Source organism: Fringilla coelebs (genome assembly GCF_963513975.1).
Source record: "Fringilla coelebs genome assembly, chromosome: 22".
NCBI classification, from domain to species: domain Eukaryota; kingdom Metazoa; phylum Chordata; class Aves; order Passeriformes; family Fringillidae; genus Fringilla; species Fringilla coelebs.
Genome location: NC_140048.1, coordinates 9,138,048 through 9,164,315, shown reverse-complemented (window position 1 = coordinate 9,164,315; position 26,268 = coordinate 9,138,048). Strand labels below are relative to the sequence as shown.

At 54.9% G+C, this 26,268-nt stretch overlaps 1 protein-coding gene across 2 annotated transcripts; it reads right to left on the bottom strand.

Annotated features, from left to right (window-relative positions):
• Positions 1–21: 21 nt before the first annotated feature.
• On the bottom strand, positions 22–26,010 carry NOC2L (NOC2 like nucleolar associated transcriptional repressor). Of its 2 annotated transcripts, none has more exons than XM_084220359.1 (19): positions 25,988–26,010; positions 25,706–25,888; positions 25,146–25,317; positions 24,659–24,778; positions 23,622–23,739; positions 23,252–23,342; positions 22,937–23,015; positions 21,346–21,456; positions 20,309–20,422; positions 18,993–19,181; positions 16,484–16,623; positions 14,593–14,704; positions 11,602–11,715; positions 11,327–11,428; positions 7,819–7,962; positions 6,799–6,912; positions 4,154–4,289; positions 2,998–3,126; positions 22–2,130 (listed from the first exon to the last, which is right to left on the bottom strand). In XM_084220359.1, exons 1-19 carry the CDS (start codon positions 26,005–26,007, stop codon positions 1,994–1,996), a joined length of 2,325 nt encoding a protein of 774 aa, XP_084076485.1. In that variant the 5' UTR covers positions 26,008–26,010; the 3' UTR covers positions 22–1,993. The 2 variants fall into 2 exon arrangements, with proteins under 2 accessions (XP_084076485.1, XP_084076486.1); XM_084220360.1 differs by having other exon boundaries at positions 25,146–25,314.
• Positions 26,011–26,268: the final 258 nt, after the last annotated feature.

Sequence of the window (26,268 nt, the reverse complement as noted above, 5' to 3'; positions counted from 1 at the left end):
TGGGGTTGTTTTTTTGGTTTTTGTTTTTTGGATGCGTTTGCTTTTTTATTATTTGTTTGGGGAAAATAAAAGAAGAACCGCGGAGATTTCTGAACTGTCAAAAAAAAAGAATGGAAGGGAAGGAAGGAAAATGATCCAAAGATGTTGTCGTGGGACGACGCCAAGTGAAGAGAAGGATGCTGGAGGATGGAGGCAGCATTCCTGTTCCTTCCACTCTCCTCAGTGGAGCTGGAGCCCTGCACAGGGAAGCACGGACAGGCTGCTCTGTGCCTTCAGGAACTCCGGGCTGTGCCTCCACGGGGAGGGGAAGGGGCTCTGCTCCTCCCGCCGCTACTTTGAGCAAAAAATCCCATCCACAGCCACCCCTGCCAACCTCTCCTCCTCCCTGCAAACTGGGCTCACTTCCTCATTCAGGTGTTCTATGCATCTCTAGCAACTTTGAAAACAATACCAAAGACAGACAAAAAGGATAAAAAGACAAAAAAAAGAGACTCAAAAAAAAAAAAAGGACAAAAGGCAAGTTCCCGTCCATGTTTACTTCGTGCGGATGGTACAGAGCCACCCTGCCCTGGCACAGGGCCCAGGAGAGGGGACAGTGCCCGTGCCCCGGCCCTGCAGAGGTGGATTTCCCCATGGGATGTTTGGTTCCAGGAGCAGCAGCTGCTCTGGGGGAGGAGGGTCCCAGCCTGGCTGCCCCTGGCTCCTTGTTTGCAGCTCTGCTCCAGAGGTGGATGATTGCACATCTGGCTGCCTCTTCCAGAGGTGGAGGATTGCACATCTGGCTGCTGTGGACCACCAGACAGAGCCCTGGGCGCCCCCAGCCCTGGCTGCAGGGGAGGGGGCCAGGCTGAAGCAAGGGGCAGAGTTTTTACTACTGTGAATGAGCTGGGAACTCCTGGGGGTGACCTCCTGTGACTTGTACAGTTGTGAGCAACAATCACATGTGGTACTTTTCTCTCTCTCCCCCCCACTCCCCTTTTTATTTTTGGGTTTGTTTTTTGTTTAAACGTTGCACGTGCTGCCGTTTTTCTTACAGAATAGCTTTGGTGGTACTTTAGCTTCTTTATATTGTAAAAAAAGGAAAAAAAAATTCATTATCCATCACATCACGATAAAAATGCTTTCCAGCAATCAATTTAAATAAAAAAGAAAAACACTTAATTTACAAATGGTCCCTGGCTTTACCCAAGCAGTCTCTGTCCGTCCTTTTCCCTGGGTGCCCACCTGGCCAGGTGCCTCCCACAGGTGCAGCAGAGCTGCCACATTCCTGCCTGGAATCCAATCCAGGCTTGGTTCCCAGCTGGCAGGAGGCAGCCAAGTTAGAGCCAGCAGAAAAAGGGAATTCCTTTCTCTTTGGGAAGAACAGGTAAGTTAAAATCTTTTTCAAAGTGAAAATTTTTTCTTTACAGTTTAGGTGGTGCAGTTCTCACCTGGGCAGTGTGTCTTACATAACCAATTTTGCCTTTCCTTATTCCTTCATGCCTGCACATCCCCAACCCAAAAAACTTTAATTTAAAGTTTCCTTCTGCAGCACACTTGGAACAGCTTGAACTGATCAAGACTTCCAAGGAAGCTGCAAGGCTCTGGCAGAGTCTCTGCAGTCCTTCAGCCCTTCTGGGCACCAGGGAGGGTTTGGTGATGGCCCAGAGCTAAATCTGGGGTGGCTGCTGGGGCAGAGAGGGGAACCTTGGACGAAACCCTCACCCTGCCCTTGCTCAGCTCACTTGGCAGGAGCTGGAAGTGAGCCCTGTGCTACTGAAAGCAGCAGATTCCAATGGGGGCTTTTATTCCCTCTGCTGAGCAGTTTGTGCTGGCCTTGACTTGGCCTCGGGTTTTATTGGTACCAAAAGCAGAACTGGTAGAAAAAGCTGGAGAAGTCCAAGTTTGGGGTGAAAAGTCCAAGTTGTGGATCTGGGACTGGACCCACCTGTGCTCCTGGCTCTGACAGCAGCTCCAGAGCTGCAGGGCTCAGGCTGGACAGGCCTGGGGGTGCTCAGTCCTCATCAGAAATCTCCAGGTCCTGCACGAGGTCGTCCCCTCCCTGTGCCAGCTGCTGCAGGTCAGAGCGGGACAGCCCCCGGGGGCAGCTGCTGCTCTGCTGGGCATCCTGGGCTCCTTCCCTGCCTTCCTCTGTGGGGAGAGACAGGGGTCAGTCATCCTGCCTGCCTGCCTGCCTGGGGAGTCACTAATTAATGCCAGACACTCATTAATTCATCCTGGAGAGCCCTGCAGGGCTGGGCACAGCAGCGGTGCCTGGGGCTGGAACAGGAGCCCAGAGTGCCCCACTGGGGCTGGAACAGGAGCCCAGAGTGCCCAAAGTGCCCCCACTGGGGCTGGAACAGGAGCCCAGAGTGCCCCACTGGGGCTGGAACAGGAGCCCAGAGTGCCCCACTGGGGCTGGAACACCTCAGGAGCCCAGAGTGCCCCACTGGGGCTGGAACAGGAGCCCAGAGTGTCCCACTGGGGCTGGAACAGGAGCCCAGAGTGCCCAAAGTGCCCCACTGGGGCTGCAACAGGAGCCCAAAGTGCCCCACTGGGGCTGCAACAGGAGCCCAGAGTGCCCCACTGGGGCTGGAACAGGAGCCCAGAGTGCCCCATTGGGGCTGGTGAGAAGTTTGGGGCATGGGCCAGGCAGTGCTTCCATTCCAGCAGGGTCTGGGCACACATGAGCCCCCAGAGCAGGCAGGGCTTGGGAGCTCTCCAGCAAGGAAAGGGTTACCCCGTGCCCCTGTGCCCTCAGGTGAAGGTGAGGGCACCCTGGGAGTGGCACCTGCAGGGTCTGTGTGCTCCAGGCTGGGCTGGGGAGGCTGAGCCTCCCTCCAGGAGGGCCCAGAGAAGAGGTGGAAGGGGCTGGGGGGTCGTGAGCGCCTGGGAACACTTTAACCCTTTGCTCTCTGCAGCTCAGAGCTGCCAGCTCTCCCCTCAGGGTCTGTGGAGCCCCTCCTGACACCCTGGCAGGACAGAAAGCCCCGGTGCTGTCAGCAATTCCCCACTCACCCTCGCTGTCCTCTTCCAATTCTTCCTCCTCGTCCTCCTCCACTTCGTAATTTCCTTCTTCATCATCATCCTCCTCCCCAAACTCCTTGCTGCTGGCGTCTGAGCTGTCATCTGAGGCTCTGCCTTTCCCTGGAGGGGTTTCAGGGTGTGAGATGGGAGAGGAGGGAGCTCAGGAGTGCCAGACTCACCAAAGGGGAAGGAGATTTCTCCTCATTTCTCAGTGATATCCCCCAAAGCCACTTCCCTTTGCTGCAGAGGCTCAGCACCTCTTCCTGAGCCATTCCTAATTCCCAGCTTTCCCTTCCTGCCAGAACTCCAGCTGGGAAGCACAGGAGAGCAGGAGCCTCCCCAGCTCCAGGTTCTTTCCTGCTCAGAGATTCCCAGAGGGAATTCTCTCCCCTCTCCAGCCCAGGATCCTTTCCTGCCTGACGAACAATTCCCATTCCAGGGGAGAGCTCCCCCTGATCTGGTGGAATTCCCTGCATCCAGCACCTTTCCTGTGCCCTGGGGGGATTCTGGGGCTGTGATCCTGCTGGAATTCCTGCCCCAGGAGCAGGAATCTCCCCTGGATCCACAGCACCAAGAAGGGGCTGCAGATTCCCCTCCCCTCCTGCTGCACACACCCAGGGCATCCCAAACATTCCAAATCCCAGAGGAGCTCCCAGATTTATCCCAAACTCTGTGCTGAACTTCCCAGGCAGGCTGCACAATTTCCTGTGGCCCTCTCGTGGTCACAGCCCAGGTGACATCACCCCTGCCCTCTGGGATTTCTGGGCTTCTGGGGAACATCAGTCAGGATAAAATGAATAATAAAATAAAAGAATAAATCAGAAGTGCAGCAAGGACAGCAGCAAAGGTCCCCGTGCTGGTGAGAGCCCCTGCCATGCACAGAACCTGCTCAGGGATTGTGGACAGGGAAAATGGGAATGTGGACAGGGAAAAGGGGATTGTGGACAAGGAAAATGGAATTATGGACAAGGAAAATGGGACTGTGGACAGGGAAAAGGGGACTGTGGACAGGGAAAAGGGGATTGTGGACAGGGAAAAGGGGACTGTGGACAGGGAGAAGGGGACTGTGGACAGGGAGAAGGGGACTGTGGACAGGGAGAAGGGGACTGTGGACAGGGAGAAGGCAAGCCCAGGCCCAGCCCTGTACCTTTCACAGAGAATCCACCATTCTCCTCCTCAGAGTCACTGTCCAGCTCAAAGAGATCCTTGAATTCCTTCTTGTCCTCCTCCTTCCTCTCATCTGGCCTCCTGCGTTTGATTTCTGGGAAGTTCAAGTCTTCAAGCTGGAAAGAAAACAAACCCCACAGTAAGAGCAGCCCTGACTGGTGCCTCTGACTGCCCAAGGCTGTGTTTAAAGGCAGGAACTTGGCTTTGTCCAGCCTGCCCAGAGCAGCTGGGTCTGTCTGCTGCCAGATCTGTGAGGGAGGCACACAGGGCTCTGCTGCTGCATTCCCCTTGCCCCAGTAAACTGCTTTTGCTCCTGGAACACGCAGGGCTGGGGATGGGGATGTCCATGGGAGGGCCTGGGGGAGCCCTGCAGCTGGGCTGGGCACCTCTGGAGCAGCAGATCCTGAGCCACTCCCTGGTTCTGGGGGCAGATTTCAGGGTTTCAGGGGCTGAGGATGCTCAAGGTCTGCATCCATCCCCTGCCCTGATGGAGATCAATGGGCCAAGAGCCCCCGGAGCAGGCAGCCAATATCAATGCCATTAAAGTCCCCTCAATTGACACCACCTCAGTGCTCTTTACACCTCTCCGGAGGGGGATTAGGGGGAGGATTTACTTGCAAGGGCTCAGGCCAGCAGGGCAAAGATAATCAGAATGCAAATGAAGTCCCAAGTGCTCTCTGAGCTCAGCTGCCCCTGCCCTGCCTGGCTGCACAGCCCTCCTGGGAAGCACTGGGGCATTAGCACACATCAGGGCTTGCTTGGAAACATCAGCCCGGGCTCAGCCCCTGCCCCTGCCCCCCTCAGAGCACCCCAAAACCCCCCAGTGTGAGCACAGCACCCTCCCAGCAGCCAGCCACAGTCTGAGGGGGAAAGCAGAGACACAGAGACACAGGCTGGGGCTGGGGAGCAGGAGATGGAGCTGTGGGTTTGCTCCTGCAGCCAATTCCAGCAATTCCTCCCAGCCTGTTCCAGGGTTATGGATCCCAGCTGGGCCACATCGATCCTGGAGCTGAGCACTGCCCAGCAGGATGGGCAGGCAAGGGCAGAGGGGAACAAATCACCCTCCACCATTTCAGGGGCCTCATTTTAAATCATCATCATCATCATCATCATCATCATCATCTTCCCACTGCTCTTTCTGCCACAGGGGAGAGGCCTCTGCTCCTCCCTGTCTGTGCTGGGGAGCAGCTCAGGGCTGCCTTTAGAAAACAGCCCAGAGGTGCCAGGGAAGAGATTTGGGAAGCAAAATGCAGCAGGGGCACTGCCAAGCTGCTGCCCTCAGCTGCCCCAGGCTGGTCAGAGGGTCCCAGGATCGTCTGGGTAGGAAAGGACCCCAAATCTCCTCCAGTTCCACAGGCAGGGACCCCTCCCACTGCCCAGAGCCTCCTCCAGCCTGGCCTTGGGCACTTCCAGGGATGGGGCAGCCCCAGCCTGGTCGTGCTCCAGCCCCACCAGGGGGTGAAAGCATTTCCCATAACTCCCATTCCCATAATTTCCATCATTCCCACATTTCTGGGGCACGAGGCAGGCTCCTGTCCTGGCAGCAGGGCTTTGTTAGCTGGGGCTCCACATTCCCACAGGGAAAATCCCCATTTCCAAAGGCAGCTCTGGGTGACATCAGCACAACCTGAGCACACCAACCAGGACCTGCTGCAGCTGGGTGAGCTGTGCCCCCTCCACCCTTCTGAGACCCCCCCAGGATGGGCACCTCAAAACAAACCCCAACTTGCTGTGGGGTGGCCCCAAAGGGCTGAGACTTGCCCTGGCACAGCCCCTGTGCTCATCACACACAAGCACTAATTAGCTAATTTGGGGGCCAGCCTTTTAATCCCCAGCCAGAGGGTTCCTATCTGCAGGGTCTCACCAAGCTGATTAGTCCCCATCCCATTAAAAACCATTGGGAAAAGCAAATGGAATGGGCAGAAAGGGTCAGAGCTGCTGTCTAAGGCAAGCTGCAGCTCCCAGCCAGGCTGCCTTTCTTTTCCTCCCTGTTATTACCTTCTTTCCCCCCAATGGCTGCTAATGGGACATGGATTTTCCCAGCCCTAATGGGCCTCATGGTGTTCCCTCTCCTGCTGGGGCTCACAAAGCTGCATCATTAAGCCACAGGTCCCCACTGAGCCACACAACAGCCCCATTCACCAGCAGAGCTGCAGGGCAGCCTCCAGGACAGCAAACCCCAAATCTGCCTCTCTGTGAACACAGCAAACCCCAAATCTGCCTCTCTGCAGAGCAAACCCCAAATTTGCCTCTCTGTGCTGAGAGCAAACCCCAAATCTGCCTCTCTGTACAGAACAGAACCCCAAATTTGCCTCTCTGTACAGAAAAAAAACCCCTAAATCTGCCTTTGTACAGAAAAAAACCCAATTCTGCCTTTCTGAACAGAAAAAAACCCAAATCTGCCCCTCTCTGCAGAGAGCTGCTCCAGCAGCAGGGCAGTGTCCCCCCACAGCAGCAGGGCCAGTCTGGGGCAGGAGCTCAGCCCCACTCTGGGCTGTCCCCTGACCCCACTCTGGGCTGTCCCCTGTCCCCACTGCTGGCCAGACGAGGTCCCAGCACCCCCTGGCTGTCCCCAGCCCGTGGCCCTGGTGTCCCCAGGGCTGGCACTCAGGCCTTGCTGCTCACCCTCTCCTTGCCACTGATTTCCAGCTGGATCTCCTTCTCCCTCAGCCTCTTCCACTGGCTGTAATAGCGGCTCAGGGGCGTCCCCTCCTCCTTCACCTGCCTCTCCCACTGCTCCTGCAGAGAAAGGGGCACGGATTCCAAGGATTTCCAGGCAGTTCCCACCCAGCAGGGGCAGCCAAGGGCACCAGGGGAGGGAGGGCCCTTCCCCAGAGCCCCTTCCCAGCTCCTGGGCAGCGCCAGGGTGGTGGCACTGAGAGCTGTCCCCAGGGCAGGCACAGCCTGGGCACGGCAGGGACACACAGGGAGACAAGGCTGAATGGAAAAGTGTCTGTGCCACTCCCCATGTCCCCAGGCTGTCCCCATGTCCCCAGGCTGTCCCTGTGTCCCATGTTCCCAGGCTGTCCCCATGTCCTCAGGCTGTCCCCATGTGTGTCCCCAGGCTGTCCCCATGTGTGTCCCCATGTCCCCAGGCTGTCCCCATGTGTGTCCCCAGGCTGTCCCCATGTGTGTCCCCATGTCCCCAGGCTGTCCCCATGTCTGTCCCAATGTCCCCAGGCTGTCCCCATGCTGTCCCTATGTCCCCATGTCTGTCCCCAGGCTGTCCCTGTGTCCCCAGGCTGTTCCCATGCTGTCCCCATGTCTGTCCCATATCCCCATGTCTGTCCCCATGTCCCCAGGCTGTTCCCATGTCTGTCCCCAGGCTGTCCCCATGCTGTCCCATGTACCCATGCTGTTCCCATGTCAGTCCCCATGTCCCCAGGCTGTCCCTGTGTCCCATGTCCCCAGGCTGTTCCCATGCTGTTCCCAGGCTGTCCCTGTGTCCCCAGGCTGTCCCCATGTCCCCAGGCTGTCCCTATGTCCCCAGGCTGTTCCCATGTCAGTTCCCATGTCCCCAGGCTGTCCCCATGTCCGTCCCTATGTCCCCAGGCTGTTCCCATGTCTGTCCCCAGGCTGTCCCCATGCTGTCCCTATGTCCCCAGGCTGTCCCCATGTCAGTCCCCATGGTGTCCCCAGGCTCACCACAGCAGCAGTGCTGGCCACACCGAAGGTCACTCTCTGCCTCCTGCTGCAGATGTGGGCTGAGTTCTCCTGCAGCTTCTCCAGCAGCTGCCTCATGGGCCTGCAGTAGTTGGCCACCTTGCACTCCTTCAGGAAGGATTTCAGCTGCAAAAGGGAGAGGAGGGATGAAAACCATGGGCTCCCAAAAACAGCCCATCAGTGAAAAGGCATCTCCCAAAACCAGCCCATCAGTGAAAAGGCATCTCCCAAAAACAGCCCATCAGTGAAAAGGCATCTCCCAAAAACAGCCCATCAGTGAAAAGGCATCTCCCAAAAACAGCCCATCAGTGAAAAGGCATCTCCCAAAACCAGCCCATCAGTGAAAAGGCATCTCCCAGCCTCAGGGACCAACAGCTGGCACCCCGACCCTCCCAGGGCCCAACAAGGATGACCAGCTCTTTGCTGGAGCCACAAACAAACACCCAAACACTGCACAGATGCTGTCAGGAGGAGAGAAAGGATTTCCAGGCAGCAAATCCATTCCTGCCTCCTGCAGCCGTGGAAGGAAGGATGGAAGGAAGGAGGAAAGGAAGGGAAAAGGAAAAGGAAAAGGAAAAGGAAAAGGAAAAGGAAAAGGAAAAGGAAAAGGAAAAGGAAAAGGAAAAGGAAAAGGAAAAGGAAAAGGAAAAGGAAAAGGAAAAGGAAAAGGAAAAGGAAGGAAGGCTCTTTGCTGCAGATCTCCCCCCTCAGGAGCACCAGGGGCTTCCCTTGTCCCTCTCCCTCCAGCACATCCCAGCTGCCATCACAGCAGCAGCTCAGAAAAAATGGGAATTCAGACCCAGACCTTCCCTGCCTCCCCCCAAGCACAAAGAAACCATCAGCACAACAATTCCTCTGCTGCTGAAGCCTGTCCTGCCCTCACCCCCCCTTCCTAAAATATTTATTTTCTATAGGTGCTGCATGTTTATCTCCACTGAGAGATGCATTTGTCATTCCATTTATCTCACTTGATCCCCCAGCTGCAGCCCCAGATCCATTCCATCCGCTGCCACATCCATTCTCATTTTTCTTCCCTTGCAGAAGTGTCACCAGAAATCCTGCAGAATCCTGTGTGCTCCCTCACACAGCCCCTGCTCCCCTCCCAGTCCCAGCCCTGGCTGCCACAGACATTAATGACAGCTGATGGGATCTCAGCCTGGCTGGAGAGGCAGGGACACAACCAGGGAGGCAGAAGAGGCTGAAGGACAGAGAGGGGGAATTCAGGGTCTGGGTGTGCCTCTCCCTGCTCTGCCAGTGGAACACTGGGATCTCAGCAGAGGAAAAGCACTCAGCACACCAAGAGTGTCTGTGGGCAGGGCAGTGAGGCCCCACATCCCAGCCCTGCCACTGCTGGGGCTGCTCCTGTCCCACTGCCAGCCTGCAGCACCACAGGGCTCTGCTGGGAAAGGAAACCCCAGCTGCTCTTACTGGCAGTGCTGCAGGGAAAGCCAAACCCTGCCCAACTCCCTGCCCACAGCTGGGACATTTCCCTGGGGACAGGGGAGCAGCAGGGCAGGGAAAGGGAAAAGGGAAAAGGGAAAAGGGAAAAGGGAAAAGGGAAAGGGAAAAGGGAAAGGGAAAAGGGAAAGGGAAAAGGGAAAGGGAAAAGGGAAAGGGAAAAGGGAAAGGGAAAAGGGAAAGGGAAAAGGGAAAGGGAAAAGGGAAAGGGAAAAGGGAAAGGGAAAAGGGAAAGGGAAAAGGGAAAGGGAAAAGGGAAAGGGAAAAGGGAAAGGGAAAGGGAAAAGGGAAAGGGAAAAGGGAAAGGGAAAAGGGAAAGGGAAAAGGGAAAAGGGAAAAGGGAAGGCAGCACCTCCTGCCCTTCTGGCTCGCTGCAGGCCCAGCCTGGCTCCTGCCAGCTCCTGCCTCAGTGCCAGCTTTTCCCCTCCAGCCTCCCACTCCTGCTCTGTGCTGCCTGCCAGGGCTCTGGGGAAGGGAAGGGGCTCTTCCCTCCCAGCCCCTGCAGGCAGAGCCCACCACGGGTCAGCCCTGGAGCAGCAGCAGCAGCTTTGAAGTGCCTCCCATCCCCACTGGCTCTCCTCCCCTTTCATCTGCCAGTGCTTCCTGCCTTCCAGGCAGAGAATTTGGGAAGCTGAGCTGGGAAGCTCAGCCCAGCTTCCCCCAGAGCTGCTGCCCAGAGCAGCAGGAGGAGGAGGAAGAGGAGGAGGAGGGACACAGCCCCTGCCAGCTGGAGCAGCCCTGCCTGGCGCTGGGAGAGGCAGGGAGGGAGGGAGGGAGGCTGGGCACACAGGGCTGGAAGCTCTCCAGGAGAAAAGCCTCTCCCCAGGCACCTTTGGGGAAGCCAAGGCCAGCCCCAGCCTGGCAGACGCCTCGAGGCTGTGGGCAGAGCAGCCAGGCAGGGATGCAGGGATGCAGCAATGCCCTGCACAGCTCAGCCTGGGCAGAGCAGCCAGGCAGCAATGCAGGGATGCAGGAATGCAGCAAAGCCCTGCCAGCTCCTGCTGCAGCCAAACCCAGCTCTCAGAGCATGCACAGCTGCTGGCTGCAGCTCAGGGCTGCCAACAGGGGGGACAGGGACAGCCACAGGCTCAGGAGCTGCTCTGCTGCTCACACAGGAGCTGGCAGCTCCCAGCAGCCAAGGCAGCCCCTGTGCCAGCCAGGGGCACACAGCCAAGAGCCCTGGGCATGGCAGATGCCAGCCCCTGGCAGGGACACAGAGCAATGCTGCCCAAACAGCCCGTGGGGCACAGTCCCAGCAGCCAGGGACACCCCAAATACCTCATGGGGCACAGCCCCAGCAGCCAGGGACACCCCAAACACCTTGAGGGGCACAGCCCCAGCACTCAGGGACACCCTAAACACCTCGAGGGGCACAGCCCCAGCAGCCAGGGACACCCCGAGGCGTGCAGGGGCTGGTGGCACACACCAGGACAGGCAGAGGTTTGTGTCCCCTTGGAGGATGTGACAGCAGCCACCCCTGAGTTCAAAGGGGATGAGGGAACACATTCCAAGAGTGCCACACTGAGCTGTGCTGGCTGCAGCTCCAGGTGATGGAGCCTGAGAAGGGAGGGAGGACTGGGGAGGAAAGGTTGGGAAGGGAAAATTGGGGAGGGAAGACTGGGAGGGAAGATTGCCATCTTGTGGAGAGCACCTCGGGGAGGCTGAGGACAAGGAGAAGCTGAGGCTCAGAGCACAGGCTCTGCTCCAAGACCCCACAGCCACGGGCACAGCCCTGAATCCCCAGGTTCTCAGCTGAGCTCACCCTCCCAAGCCCAGCCCAGAGCAGTCCTGCAGCCTCTGCTCCTCTTTGGCTCCCAACAGAGGGCAAACTCCAGAGCACTTTCCCCTACCTGGAGCCTAATTAGATGTGATGCCTCTGCTCCTCCCCAAAACACAAATCAAAATTAAAATTAAGCAGAGGTAAATGGCTCTCCCCTCGTTCTGAGGGCCATCCTGAGGTGACATTAGTTTAAATTACTTTATCCCACTCTGTGCACATTCATGGCACCCCCAGAAGTGCCTGCCCCCTTACCTGGATGACAGTGGGGAGCACCAGCTCTGGGAAGCCAATGCTGTGGGCTTGGCCATGGAGATATTCCAGCAGCAGGTCGTAGAGCTGGTCAATGAGCCCATCCTGAGCAGGACAAACACAAACCAGGGCACTGAGCACAACCCAAACCCCACAGACTTCCTACAGCACCCACACCCAGGGTGGGAGAGGCGTGCCCCACCTCTGGGGACAGGGACATGGAGCACACTCCGTGTCCCAGGGAGCCCAGGCACTGCTGCAGGCCAGCTGCCACTCACCCTGAAGGCCTTTTCCTGCAGGTTGGCATTGGAGAGCTTCAGGATCACAGCAAAGTTGATGGGCTTGGAACTCATCCGTCCTGGCTTCTTGTTGAAATCCACTTGTTGGAAAATCTGGAAGAGAAAAATAAAAGAGTGTAAAGGTGATCACAGCACAGAGCAACCAGCACACAACTCAGCCAAGGGCAGGCAGGTGGGGGCAGAGCCAAGCAGACAACCCAGAAACCCCTGAAATTCCTGATCCCTGCCCCACAGCTGTCCCAAATATCCCAGCCAGGGACAGGGAGGGAGCAAACAAACCCACCCTGAAGCTGTGCAGACCTGGCTGTGCAAGGGGAAACCAACACAAGCAAGGGCACAGGAAGCTGAGCTGTGTTCCTCAGCTTTCTCATGGTCAGAGGCTGCACCCCAGAGCTGGAGCAGGGTTTGGAGCTGCCCCTGCAGGTGAGAAGGGTTTCAAAGCCAGACTAAGTGATGTCCACACCAAACTCACTATTGTCACTGAAATAACTGCCCCAGGGACGCCTGCTCACACCACTGGGGCTGAGGCAGGTCCTGTGTGGCCATCAAGGGAGGCTTCAATCCCATTTAAACAAAAAAAGCCAGCAGCTGTGACATCTGATGGCACCCAGAGAGGGGTGAGGAGCACGTCCTGCTCCCCCACGCTCTGCAGCAGCCCCAGCTCCTCTCTCCCCGTGCCCAAACACTTTGGGGTTGCCCTCCAGAGCAGGGAATCACCTCTCTTCCCTGTGTGCAGCAGCACATCCATGAGGAGCCCCCGAGGTGGGGATGCAGCACAGGGGAGGCAGGAGAGGAGGGAGAGGCTGCTCAGGTCACAGCAGTGCCCCCAGGCCACGGGAGCAGGAGGCTGTTATTGATTTCTGACATTTTATTTGTCAAGCCAGGTTCTTTGGGAGGGAGGGACGAGCAAACAAAGAGCCCTTGCCTGGGCAATCGATGCCACAAACCTGGTTATGCACAGCTATTCCTGGGGCCCAAACACAGCTATTGATCCCCAGGGCAGACACACTGGGGCTCCCTGGCACCCTCCCAGCCTCCAGGCAGGCAGGCAAGGGCAGCCAGAGGCTCTGGAAGGGGCCCAGGAGGTGGCAGGGCCTCTGGGAAGGGAGGAAGCGTGGCTCCCACGCTGAGGGCTGGCAGCCAGGCTGGGCACAGCCTCCCTGATGTCCAGGAATCCTTGGGGCGGGCTGGGAGGGGATAATGAGGGACCAGGGGCCACAAAACGTCACCAGGGAAACCACGGGCAGGCTGAGGGAAGGACAGGCAGGAAGCAGAGGGATTTGGGGATGTCTGGCACTGCCAAGCTCCCACTGCCACGTGGGGAGTGGGCTGGGATGCAGCAGTTCCATTTTCTCAGCTCCCAGAGCCAGAGGGCAGAGCAGATGTGCACCCCAGCCCTGCCTGAGCCCAGGCAGCTCTCACTTCCACACCTTTCCATGGAATTCTGCACCTCTGGAGTGCACACACACTCAGTCTGTGCCCACGGGGTGAGCCTGCCTGCTGCAGGAGGGTTCCAGGCTCTCCTTCCCCCAGCAGCCCCAAAGCTGCCCAGAGCAGGGTCCCAAAGCCCCCCTGGCTGCTCCTGCCCTGCACCCAGAGCCAGCAGGGACGGGGCCATGGAGCACAGCCTGCCCTGGTACACCCTGCCCTGGCACACCCTGCACCTGCACCCTGCCCAGAGCCACAGCAGGGCTGGGGGAAGGGGCTGCAAGGGGATTTGGGGACACCTGGGGGTGCTCAGGGCAACACCTGAGAGTGATCAGGGTGCAGAATGGCAACAACTGGCTGGGCCCTGCCACACAGACTAGGGACAAGGTGTCAGGGGGACAAAGAGGGGGAAGGCTCTGAGTTTTGTCTCTCAGAGCACTAAAAAGCAAAAGCAATCCTTCCCCTGAGCCCCATGGCCCCAGAGGGGAGATGGCTCTGCCCCAAAGGGTGGCTGGCAGGGTTCCAGAGCTGCAGGAGCAGCAGGAAGGGAGCAGGGGAAGGGCCCAGCCACCCAGGCCAGCAGCAGGAGGTCTGTAAACATCCCACGGGCTGAGGATGTGGTTTGCAAGGACCTTTGCAACAACCCCAAACCACAAAAGCCTTTGCTCCCAGAGACCTTGATGAGGGTGAGCCTGGCTGAGCGAGGCCCTTGTCCCAGCACTGGCTGTCCCTCCTCCTCCTCCTCAGTGCCAGCCCCGTGCCAGGGTCAAGGCCTCACACACTCCTTCCTAAAGAAGCTATTTTCATTCTTGAAGTGTTTTTTCCCTTCCATTTCCTGCTGTCTGCAGTCTGGAAGCACCCTGCCTTCCCCAGGGGATGACCAGAGCAGCAGGATGGGGCCTGGGGGATTCCTGCAGCTGGGAATTCCCCTGGCAGGGCAGCCTGCACCCAGCTGCTCCAGGCACAGCTCCTGGGCTAGCAGAGCTGGACTCCATTCTCCTCTCTCCTCTCTCCACTCTCCATTCTCCATCCTCCATTCTCCATCCTCCATCCTCCATTCTCCATTCTCCACTCTCCATTCTCCATCCTCCATTCTCCATTCTCCACTCTCCATTCTCCATCCTCCATTCTCCACTCTCCATTCTCCATTCTCCATCCTCCATTCTCCACTCTCCATCCTCCATCCTCCATTCTCCATTCTCCACTCTCCATTCTCCATTCTCCACTCTCCATTCTCCATCCTCCATTCTCCACTCTCCACTCTCCATTCTCCATCCTCCATTCTCCATCCTCCATTCTCCACTCTCCACTCTCCATTCTCCATCCTCCATTCTCCATCCTCCATTCTCCACTCTCCACTCTCCATTCTCCATCCTCCATTCTCCATCCTCCATTCTCCACTCTCCACTCTCCATCCTCCACTCTCCACTCTCCACTCTCCATTCTCCATTTTCCCAGCAAGTCTGGGGCTGCCTGCCAGGGATGGGGGGACTGAGCATCCCCAGGAGCTGCAGTTGAGGGTGGGGACAGGGAGCCACCCACCTCCAGGATGAAGGGCAGCACGGGGATGAAGGTCCTGGTGCTCTGGGACAGCAGGGTGAGGGCACGGATGCAGTGCATGCGCAGGGGGTAGAACCGAGACGTTGGCACCAGCCTGGGCAGGAAAAACAGACAAATACAAATAAATAAAAATTTAAAATATTAAATAAAAATTTTAAAATAATTTTTAAAATGAAATAAAATAAATTTTAAACTATTAAATAAAAATAAAGATATTAAATAAAAATATTAAGTAAAAATTAACAATATTAAAATATTAAATAAAAATAAAAATTAATAAAAATATTAAATAAAATAAATTTCAAAATATCAATAAAAAGGAAGATATTACATAAAAATAAAAATGGTAAATAAAAATAAATTTTAAAATATTAAATAAAATATTAAGTAAAAATTTAAAATATTAAAATATTAAATAAAATAATAAAAATATTAAATAAAATAAATTTCAAAAATCAAATAAAAAGGAAGACATTACATAAAAATAAAAATAGTAAAAATAAATTTTAAAATATTAAATAAAGATATTAAATAAAAATTTAAATATTGAATAAAAAGACAGTTTAAAATATTAAATAAAATAAATGAAAAGAAAAAAATTAAATTAAAAAAATAAAATAAAAATATTAAATAAAAAAATTAAAAGAATAAAAATATAAAATAAAAACACAGTGCCTGTCCCACAGAGCCACAGCCCCCCACAGCTGCCCCTCTGCCTCCTTCACAGCCCAGCCTGGCTGCGAGGGGATCCAGCTGGGCTCTGACTCTGCCTTCCCAACGCTGGAATCACAGAATCACAGAATGGTTTGGGTTGGAAGGGACTCAGAGCTCCTCCAGTGCCATGGGCAGGGACACCATGCACTGTCCCACGCTGCTCCAGGCCCTGTCCAGCCTGGCCTTGGACACTTCCAGGGGTGGGACAGCCACAGCTGCCCTGGGACATCCATTCCAGGGCCTGCCCACCCTCAGGAGGAGGATTTTTTCCCTGCTATCTCATCTGAAGCCCCCTCTCTTTGAAGCCATTCCCTGAGTCCTGCCCCTCCCTCCTTTGGAAATCCTCTCTCCATCTTCCTTGTGGCTCCTTCAGCTCCTGGAGAGCCACAGTGAGGTCACCCCAAACCCACCTGGGGGGTTCCCAAACCCCCAAATCCTCGCCAGGCGGTTCCTGCAGCTCATGCCAAGCTGCTAAAACCCCACTGTGCCTGACCCCATTCCCCTGTCCCCTGTGACCTGCTGGACAGGAGGAAGGTGCCTGGATCCATCCCAGAGCAGGGGGGTGCCAGGGGATGTTTGCATCCTCTTATCTGATCGTTTAAATCTGCTTATCTCCATCCCCGTGGGGAGCTCCTCCAGAGCTGGCTTTAACGCTGAGAATCTGGTTAGCAGAGCTAACAGGATTTGGGAGATCACCAGAGATCCCCAAACTCCCTCAATGCTGATGGTAACAGGCACCTCAGAGCACAAACATTTCATCCATCTGAACTGATGTCAGGAGGGAATTCTCAGCAGACATCCTGAAAATAACAACTGTGTCCCACTTCTTCCAGTCCCAACAAACAGGCACCAAAAATGCAGCTCCTAAATGCATTTACAGAGCTGCAGATGAGGATTCCCTGAAGCAAGGCAGATCATTTTCCTCCCAGTTACAAGGATAATCTGCCCAGGTTATTCAGCCTGAGACTTTTCTTGTGCAAAGAAGAAAGAATAACCCACACCACAACCCTATCACCCCCTAAACAGCTGCTCACACACATCCTGGGCTGGAAAATGTCAATTAAAAGCAGCTTTGAGACCATTCATGGTTAAACCCAAATCACAGAACTGTAAAATAACACAGCAGAGCAGAGCAAAAAGAATGAGGAATTCCACTCACTTGATGCAGCCAATAATGACCTGTGTCAAGGGGTAGATGAGGGGCTCCATGACCTCACTGGGGTGGATGGTGCTGAGAACTCGACACCAGAAGTACAGGCAGTGGATGTACTGCCAGTTATAGACTGACTGGAAGTTCTCCTGCACAAAAGAGGGCAAAAAAAATCAAGGCAGAAATGTGAAAATGTGGCATTTGATAGGTGCTCACTCTGCTCCAGGACACTGCAATGCCCAGGGAGGAATAACAACACTGGAGCTGCCATCCCCAGGGCAGTGAGTTCACTGGCACCAGCCAGTGCCTGAAGGAAATAAAGTGAATAAAAGCAGGCTGCTGTGCTCAAGGATGGCTGCTTTGAGAAGGAAAAGTTCCCAGCCTCACAGCAGGCACTGGGATGTGGCCAGGGACAGGGAATCCTGAGCTGAGCAGGGGAGCAGAGGATCAGCACAGCACTTTTGGGGAATCAGGAGCTGAGGATCAGCACAGCACTTTTGGGGAATCCTGAGCTGAGTATGAGAGCAGAGGATCAGCACAGCACTTTTGGGGAATCCTGAGCTGAGGATCAGCCCAGCACTTTTGGGGAATCCTGAGCTGAGCAGGGGAGCAGAGGATCAGCACAGCACTTTTGGGGAATCCTGAGCTGAGCAGGGGAGCAGAGGATCAGCACAGCACTTTTGGGGAATCCTGAGCTGAGCACAGGAGCTGAGGATCAGCCCAGCACTTTTATGGAATCCTGAGCTGAGCAGAGGAGCAGAGGATCAGCACAGCACTTTTGGGGAAGGCACCACCCAGGACAGCCTCATTTTTTGTAACTGCAGGGTGGAAGTGCCAGGCAGCAGAGCAGAGAGCAAAGCTGCAGCTTGGTTAGCAGCAGAAGCACTGCAGCAGGCCAGCAGTGACACGGTGACAGCAGTGACACAGTGACAGCAGTGACCCAGCCTGGCTCAGCAGCACGGCCAGGAGTGGCCCAAGGCCAGGACATGGTTCTCAAGACTCTGGGCTGGTGGTGCAGCAGCTCTTGGTGCCACAGTGAATCAAAGCCCAGCTGGAGCAGGAGTCCCTGAAGGAAACCCTGAAGGTACTGCCCCAAACCACAGCAGACTGCACTCACAAGGTGCCTCAGCCCCACTCGTGGTTCTTTCCAGACTTCCAAGGCCCAGCAGGATGCACAAGTGCTGAGACAGGCACAGAATCTTTAACTGCAGCCAAACCTTGCAGCAGGGCCCTGAGCCAAGGCTGGACGTGGCAGGGCTGTGCCAGCTCTCCCCAGGGCACTGAGATGCACCACAAAGATTTTCCCAGCTTCTCCTGCACGGAGCAGACGAGCAATCTGCTCTGGTAATCACCTCCAGCACCATGCCCTGCTCCATTCAGACAGGCTTAGTGCTTGCATTTGGGTGTTCTGCTGGTGCCATTCCCATCTGAAGGGCCACGAGTCCCCCCAGCTGTGAAATCAAGTGGATTTGCTCCTTGTCTGGGCCACAACTGAGGGTGTAAGGAGCCAGTGCAATCCAATTAGGGGATCTGCAGCCCAGACTTCATTTATCTCTGCTTATTTATCCCCATGTCTGACCAGCCAGGAGATTTAGCTGGGCACCGACCCTGCCCTGTTTGGGGGCAGCTCAACAATTAATCTGTGGGGTCTGTTTTGCTAAACAGGACTAAATCCAGGATTAGCAATCTGACTCAGATTTCCCAGGTCAGACTGGAGGTGGCTGAAACCAGGGCTGCTCCCCAGGCTCTGAGCTGCTTTGTTAAGTCCATTAAATGCCCCAGACCTTGCTGGGGAGCTGCAACACCCCAGGGTGGCCCAGGCAGAGCAGTAAACCCAGCCTAGGGCTAAGGCTGGCTCCAAGGATGGAGCTGTGGAGGCAGCCATGCTGTGGCAGCTCTGTGTTCCCCTTGGAATGCCTTTCACAGCTGCAGTGTGCCTGGAGCTCTGGGCTTTGTGGTTTAAAAACCCTAACCCTAGGTGTAACCCTAACCCTAACCCTAGGCAGGAAAAGCAGCCTTGGGGTAAGGCTGTTTGCAAAGAAAATGTTGTGGTGGAAGACACGTTGTGGCAGCTCTGTGCTCCCCTTGGCAGGACTTTTCCAGGTGAAATGTGTCTGGAGCTCTGGGCTTTGTGGTTTTCAGAACCCTAACCCTAGCCCTAACCCTAGCTCTAACCATAACCCTAGGCAGTAAACCCAGCCCAGGGCTAAGGCTGGCTCCAAGGATGGAGCTGTGCAGGCTCTGTGCTCCCCTTGGGATGCCTTTGGCAGCTGCAGTGTGCCTGGGGCTCTGGGCTCTGTGCTTCCCAGAACCCCAATCCCAGCTGCTTTACCTGCATGCCGTGCACCACAGGCTGGTGCACACTGTGACATACTCTGATGAATGTGTCAACTGTCATTCAGAATATGTCACACTCACAGAGCCTCCCTCAGGCTCCTGCCCTGCCCAGGCTGTGCAATAACCCCCAGTGTACGCCTGTAACCCAGCCCTGGCACAGGGAGGATGAGGAGGGTGGCACCTTCTTCCTGAGGGTGATGGCGCTGCGCAGGTGGATGGCCAGCTGGCGGATGTAGATGAAGCTGTGCTGGTAGGAGCTGGGGCTGTCCAGGGCCAGCATCTCCGTCAGTGTTCTCTGCATGAAGTTGATCATGGGCAGCACGTTGGGAGAGGTGAACCTGGAGTTCTTCACAAAGGCTATGTACATTTGCTGTGAGGGGAAGGGGGTGAGGAAGCAGAGTGTAAAATAAGAGTAGAAAGCATTCTGGGACTCCTCTGCCCCTCCCAGTGTGACCAAACTGTCACTGTGAGCTCAGGTTAGAGACTGGTGAGGCATTCTTCTTCAGGTAGTGAAAGAAATGAACTAATTATAATCTAAGAGGTAAATTAATTATAAATATTTAATACATTAATATAAATAATATAGATATTATTATTTAATATAAATAATACATATAAAGCAGTTAATTAATCATAGCCTGGACTTAGAGTTTTCTATAAGCATTGTTCCTAATTCTAATTGGTTGGTAACTAGTTGTTACCTTGTCTGATTGATTACCTCACTAGAGGTGGTTACATGCTTGTGTCTCTTTCTAGATACTGTTTGCACTTTTCTTTTAATGCTTCAGGATAGTTTTTACAGGTGCTGTTAAGAGCTACAGCCCTGGAATTCTTTCTCAGGAGAATAAGCAGATTTTCACTGGCATAGGATTTTATTCTTATGGGAATTTATGAGGCTAGCTTGGCTAAGTTCCCATCAGAATACTCATACTCTCTTAGTAAGGCCTACTATGTGTCACAAAGCCCTTCTTCTGTAAGGTTTTGCTCACATTTAACACCAAACCAGGGCTGCAGTGTTGCTCTGATGCAGAAAGGAATAACCCAGCCTGTCCCTCCTCCAGGGGAGACAGGAGTGTGTGTAGCTGGGACATGTGCCCAGCACTGCCTGGCACCAAGGGCACCAGGCTGCAGGAGGGGCTGAACACGGGGGATGGTGGGCACAGCTCTCCTGCTCAGGTGCCTCTGGGGCAGCAAATACACCTGGGCACTCAGCTGAAAGGTCAGAGCAGCTCAGGGGGATGTCAGCACCCAGGAATCTGGGGGTGAAGATTCATCAGGCACCAGAGACCTCCCCTGCTCAGTCTCTGTGCCCCCAGCAGGAAGGGCAGCAGTGGGGAGCAGGAATGACCCTGACCTGACAGAATTTCTGCCCTGTTTGGTTTTCTGGAGGCTGCCAGCATCACCTCCAGCACCTGCTCACCTGCAGCTCAAGGCTCTGAGGTGTTTGCACACAGCCTGAGGAGGAAAAGGTGCAGATCTCAGCTAAGCCAGGCTTACCTTGAGCAGGGGACTGAGGTAAACCTCCTTCTTGTACCTGCAGATCTTGTTCAGCACCAGGAAGGCCAGGACCCTGACTGTCTCCTCCCCTGTGCTCCACAGAGTGATGGTTTGCTGGGATAGAACACACAGACAGGTGAGTGAAGGCACAGAGAGCTCCTGAACCTCCCTCCTTCCCAGCAAGAGCACAGCCAGGAGGGAGGTGACACAGAGGTGACACAGTGTGCTGTCAGTGAGTCACTGGCAGCCCCTCTGTCCTCACTCCCACTGGGACACCACACAACAGCCCCAGCTGATGTTTCCATGATCAACAAAGGAACCTGTCCAAAACAGGCACCTCCAAAAAATGCACAACTTTTATTTGTGTGGCTGAACGCTCATTTGAACTCTCCTGAGTGCCTCCACCTCCCCCAGGTTCACCTGGCCCTGGCAGGGAGCACCTGGTGCCCCCACAACCAGGCAGCTCAGAGAGGAGCACAGCACAGAGGGGGCTCCCTGCAGGGCTGGAAAAGCCCTCTCAGAAACGCCTGCAGCAGCTGTGAGGCGTGCCAGCCTCCAGCCCTGCCTGACTCCAGTCATCCCCACCAGCAAAGGCTGCCCTGGCTCCTTGCAGAGCTGCAGGGCTCAGTCAGGTGCCACCCTGCTGCCCTGGTGTCTCCCACACCTCCTGTGCTGCTGCTCACGCTCAGCAGTCGAGACTGAGCTGCACACAAACATTCCACCCCCAGCTCCACGAGCAGAGAGGCAGCTCAGGCATTCCCAGGGCCTGGCAGCAATTCCTCCATCTGGGAGGAGGAAGCAGCTTCCCAAAACACCTCCCTGGGGAGCAGCAGCTACAAACAGAGCCGCCCCCACGCTCACCTCAGCCTGGCATCACCTGCAGAGAGGCAGGAACGCTCTCCAGGAACAGCAGCAAAGCAAGGCAACACTGCGAGGGACTGGCTGCCAGGGGGTGCAGCCCAAACACCACAAATGCTCAGCTGAAAGGGGAAAAAAGCACCTGAGATGCCAAAGGCACATCCCAGCTGCGCCCTTACCTTGAGCAGGGCCCGGCACTGCTTGGGGAAGGACAGGTAATATGGGACTGTGGAGCTGACGTGCTGCAGGACTGCTGCACCCACCGAGGCCTCTGTCAGGCAGGACAGCAGCTGTGGAGGAGAGCAGAACACCCCAGCTGTGCCAGCTGCATTCCAAATACTGCTGGGCCAGCAAGGAGCTCACACCAGCCCCAACAGCTGCATCAGGGCAGGAGCAGAGGGGAGAGAGCTGCCCTGCAGGTCCCTCAGCCTGGGAATGGCAGCTCAGGCTGCTGATGGCCCCTGAGCTCATCACACAGCACCTCCCCTGTGGACACTGCAAAATCTCAGCTCTTCTGCAGGGCAGGGCACCAAAATGGCCAAACTCACCCTCAGCCTGCACAAGGAAACATCATCCAGCTGCCTGACAGCACACTGGATTTCTCCAGGATTTCTGAGTGGGAAGCTGGAATTCTTTGGGTATTTGGGTCAACTCTCCCTCAAGGAAAGGCTTTGACAAAATGTGAAGAACCAAATCTCTGTGTGTGCAGCTTGTCCAGCTCAGCTCACTGCAGACAAACCCAGATCCCAGTCTGAAGCCAAGGTGAGCTCCAGGTGACTCTGAGAGCCTCTCCTGATGCAGTCCCAGCTGCTGGAAGCAGCACAGGCATTTTGTCCACATTTAATTTGCCTCCTCACCCTCCTCCTTGCTCTGCAAGGATTCTGGACTGAGCAGACTTGGCCCAGTCCCTCACACAGCAAAAGAAGATTTTGTTCAGACAGAGTGCCAGAAAACCCACTGTGGTGAAGGCTGGGGCTGAGGGCTCTCAGCAGCAGGGATTGCTCCCAGGGACTGCATTCCCAGGGACTGCATTCCCAGCTTTCCCTGTCTGCAATGCTCTGCTGCTGGAGAGAGGCACCACAGCTTGAGGGAAAAAAAAGAAAAAAGCTCTCCTGATCAAATTGCTCTTTCTGCTAAGTCATTGTGCCAGCTCCCAGCTGAGGCACAGCAGCTCCTGGTTGTCACTCCTGGCATCCCTTCCCTCAGCTGCTGAAGAATCAGTGTTGGTTTGGTTTTAATATCCCAATTTGGGGATGCTAACAAAGCAATCTCAAAAATTAAAAAAAAAAAACAAAATAACTGGGGGCAGGACTTTCCTTCAGAAATAATTCACAAATCATCTCTGAAATTTTGCATGGGTGGGATGGAACTTTATGATAGTCAGAGATGCCTCGTGTGAGGGCACCAAGAGAACATCTCAGTGTTTGCCTCAAGTGCAGAGATCACAGCACCAAAAACTGAATTAATGATGCAGAATGCAGGAACACAGACTGCAAGCTCCTTTAAAGCCTATTAAATATTAATCTGCCAGACAAATTAAAACAGAGAGAGCTGCCAGAATGTTAATTCAGCCCTTCTTTGCTGCCTTACCTACTCTGACACAAGCATCCTCTGAAGCTCCAAATTGTTAATTGGACCAAATAATTCCAAAACAACCCAGGGAAACAATGAACATAAATCTCAGAGGGGCAAACCCCACCTGCCTCACCCCAAAACAGCCCAGCAAGGCACAGACTGACCCCACAAACAGAACATGATGATCTTTCTTACTTGTATGGTACAGCCAAGATAAACTTTGATGTCCAGTCGTAGCTTCCCCCAGAGGGGGCTGCTGGAAGGGAGAACCATTCTGGAAAGGAGCAAGAGTCTGGTTTAGCTTTAAAAAAACCCAAATAACTCAGATTTCAGCAGCAAAACAAGCAGTGAGATCAATTCCTTGCTTCCCTGGGGGGCAGAAAAGAAGAGCCCTGTGACATCAGCAGGCACTCAGTGCTGGGATGAGCTGGCAGCCCTCTCCCAGGTCCAAAGGCAGCTCTGGAAATCCCCAGCAGGTTTCCTGAACACCCCAAACCCCCCCAGACTCACTTGAGCTTGTTCTTGGGGGCCTTGGGGAGCAGCAGCTTGTGCAGGTGGTGGAACAGGTCCCGGATGCAGAAGGACACCAGGGCGTTGAACACTGGGTGAAAGGAAAGCATCTGTGAGGGATTTCCCACGTTCTCCTGCCTTTCCTCATGGGAAAAGGGCTCCCTGAGGAACTGAAGCCAGTGATCCCCACAGCAGAACTCCTGCATCCCCTTCTGGAAACCCCCACCCTGCCTCATACTCAATTTTTGTATCAGAGATCAGAAGGCACAGCAGCAGAAGCCACCCCTGCAGGAAAAGCTCCCTGAGGCAGTGAAAGGTGAAGGAGCTCCTGCCAGGGCTCAGCCCCCTGCCCCCAGATGATCCCCCTCACCTGCAGTGTCAGTCACCTGGAACTTGCTGGGGTCACCCCCACTGTCACCCTTGGTGGTGGCCACGGCTGCCTTGTAGGCTTGGGTGATCTCATGGAAGAGTTTTGGGGTGAGACTCCTCTGGGGAAAGAAGAAAAGGGAGCTGAGGGAAGTGAGGGGTCTCCTGGAGCTCCTGACTGGGACTGGGGGACTGGAATTCCCTGGGAATTTGATGGCAAAAAGAGCTCCATCCTCAGGGCAGGGTTAACAAACTCAGGGGCCTCCCCTAAAAGTGGCTTTTCATTGCTGAGGCTGGAGAAGGAATCAATCAGCTGCAAGCAGCTTCCAGGGTGAGCTTCATTCCCCTCAGCTATTCCACCACTGCTAAATATGGGACTGAGAAACTCCTGGGGCTGCCAGAGGGTAAAAAACCCCAAATTTGATCATTCTGGCCTCTTCTGAGCCACATTTCTGCAGCTGCTCCCTCATATAGGATGGGAGTACTTGAATTTTACAGCCCGAAGTCAAGCTGAAGGCACAAGAGCTCTGGGGGGAGCTTGGGACAGAAATTTTGTGCCAGATAACCAATAGATAGATAGATAAATAAATAAATAAATAAGATTTGTGCCAGATGAACAGATAAATAAATAAATAAGTAAATTTTGTGCCAGGTGAACCAATAAATAAATAAATAAAATTTGTGCCAGATGAACAAATAAATAAATAAATTTTGTGCCAGATGAATAAATAAATATATTAATTAATAAATAAATGGATAAATAAATGGACAAATAAATAAATAAATAAGATTTGTGCCAGATGAATAAATAAATGGATAAATAAATAAATAAATTAGATTTGTGCCAGACAGACAAACAAACAAATAAACAAACAAACAAATAAATACATACATAAATAAATGAACTAACAAATAAATAAGTAAATAAATAAATAAATAAATAAATAAATAAATAGAATCTGTGCCAGATGAAGAAATCCCAAGCTGTCCCTCTTACAGGCAGGGAGGAGAAGCCTCCAGTGCTCTGTGCTCCCTGCTCACCTGGGCAGCTTTCTTCCACTCCTCCACCATCTTCAGGCTGACATGGATGAGGGAAACTTTCTTCCTCTTGGCTTTTTCTTGCTCTTCGTCTTCATCATCATCATCCTCATCACTGGCTTCCTAGAGGGAGCAGCAGGAGGCACTGAGGAAGGGTTTCTCCAAGCCCTGGCTGGCCCCAGCTCTTCCACTGAGCCCTGATGGGGAGGGAGGCAGGCAGGGCTGGTCTGAGTGCTGCTCCCAGCACTCTGTGCACAGCAGGAATGGTGCAGATGGGATATTGGCAATAAACCCTGCCTGTGAGGCTGGCACAGGGAGGCTGGGGCTGCTCCAGCCCTGCAGGTGCCCAAGGCCAGGCTGGACAGGGCCTGGAGCAGCCTGGGGCTGGAGCTGGGTGAGCTTTAATGCCCTTTCCATCCCAGCTCACTCAGGGCTGGCACTGGAACACAAACCCTGCCCGTGGATTGAGGTGTCTGCTGGCAGCAGGTACCTCCAGGGTGTCAGGGGGCCTGTGCAGGGCCTCCTCCTCCTCGGAGCTGTCTGAGGCATCAAAATCCAGCAGCTTGCGGTCGTTCTCCTCCAGGAACCTGTAGAACTCGGGGTCCCTGTCCTTCAGCCTGGAGAGCTGGTCCTTGTGCTCCGAGGCCTTCCCCTTCCTCCTGCTGGGACAGAAGGAATCCTTCACTCGCTGCTCACAGCTCTGCTGAGGCTGTGACAGGAACCTTTCGGTAAGGGTTAAGAAATCTTGATAGCAAGAGACCAGATCGCAGTGGGATAGATGGAAACACCTGGAAAAACCATCACAAATCTGCTTCTCAGCTCCCCAGAACTGCTGCAGAGATGGGGACCACGCCACTTCCCTGGGCAGCCCCTGCCAAGGCTGGGCCTCCCTTTCCATGGAGAAATTCCTCCTGAAGCCCACCCTGAGCCTGCCCTGGTGACACCGAGGCCGCTCCCTGGGAGCAGAGCCCCGCCTGGGGCTGTCCCCTCCTGCCAGGGACTTGTGGAAAGCCAAAAAATCTCCTTTTCTCCCGGCTGAGCGCCTCTCACCTGCCCGGCCGTGCCTGCAGCCCCTGGGCCGCCTTCCCGCTCGGCCGCCTCTGCCTCGCAGCGCCGTTAAGGGCCCGGCCGCCTTCCTCCTCCTCCTCCTCCTCCTCCTCCTCCCAGCCGCCGTCATGCTCCGAGTCCGAGCCGGCAGCGAGGAACTCGTCCAGGCTCAGCTCCTCCAGCTTCCTGCGGGGGAAAAAGGAGCGTGTGAGGGGAGAAAAAGGAGCGTGTGTGAGGGGAGGGCTCATCCCGGTGTGTCCGGGACCCCTCCGGTGCGGCGCTCACCTCCTCCCGGGGGCCGCCATGCTGTCTCCGCCACGCGGCCGCCGCTTCCGGTCCCGGCGCGTAGCGCGTCCGGGGCGGGGCGCCAGGACCACGCCCACAAATATGTAAATATGCTGTGTTTTCATGCTTAACCACGCCCCAAAACAGCCCTGGCTCCGCCCCGCCGCGTTGGCCCCGCCCCGCCCGCCGGTCCCTCCGTGCCGGGCATTCCCGGGCGGGACCGGGGCTGGCGGCCGGCCAGGGAAGGGAAGGGATGGGATTATGGCGTTCTTCGCTCCGCA

Coding starts and splice junctions, on each gene's coding strand:
- NOC2L (XM_084220359.1), bottom strand. CDS start 26,007: ATGGCGGCCCCCGGGAGGAG. Junction 25,889..25,987: donor ATGGCGGCCCCCGGGAGGAG/GTGAGCGCCGCA, acceptor TTTCCCCCGCAG/GAAGCTGGAGGAGCTGAGCC. Junction 20,423..21,345: donor AGTGCCGGGCCCTGCTCAAG/GTAAGGGCGCAG, acceptor GTTCTATCCCAG/CAAACCATCACTCTGTGGAG.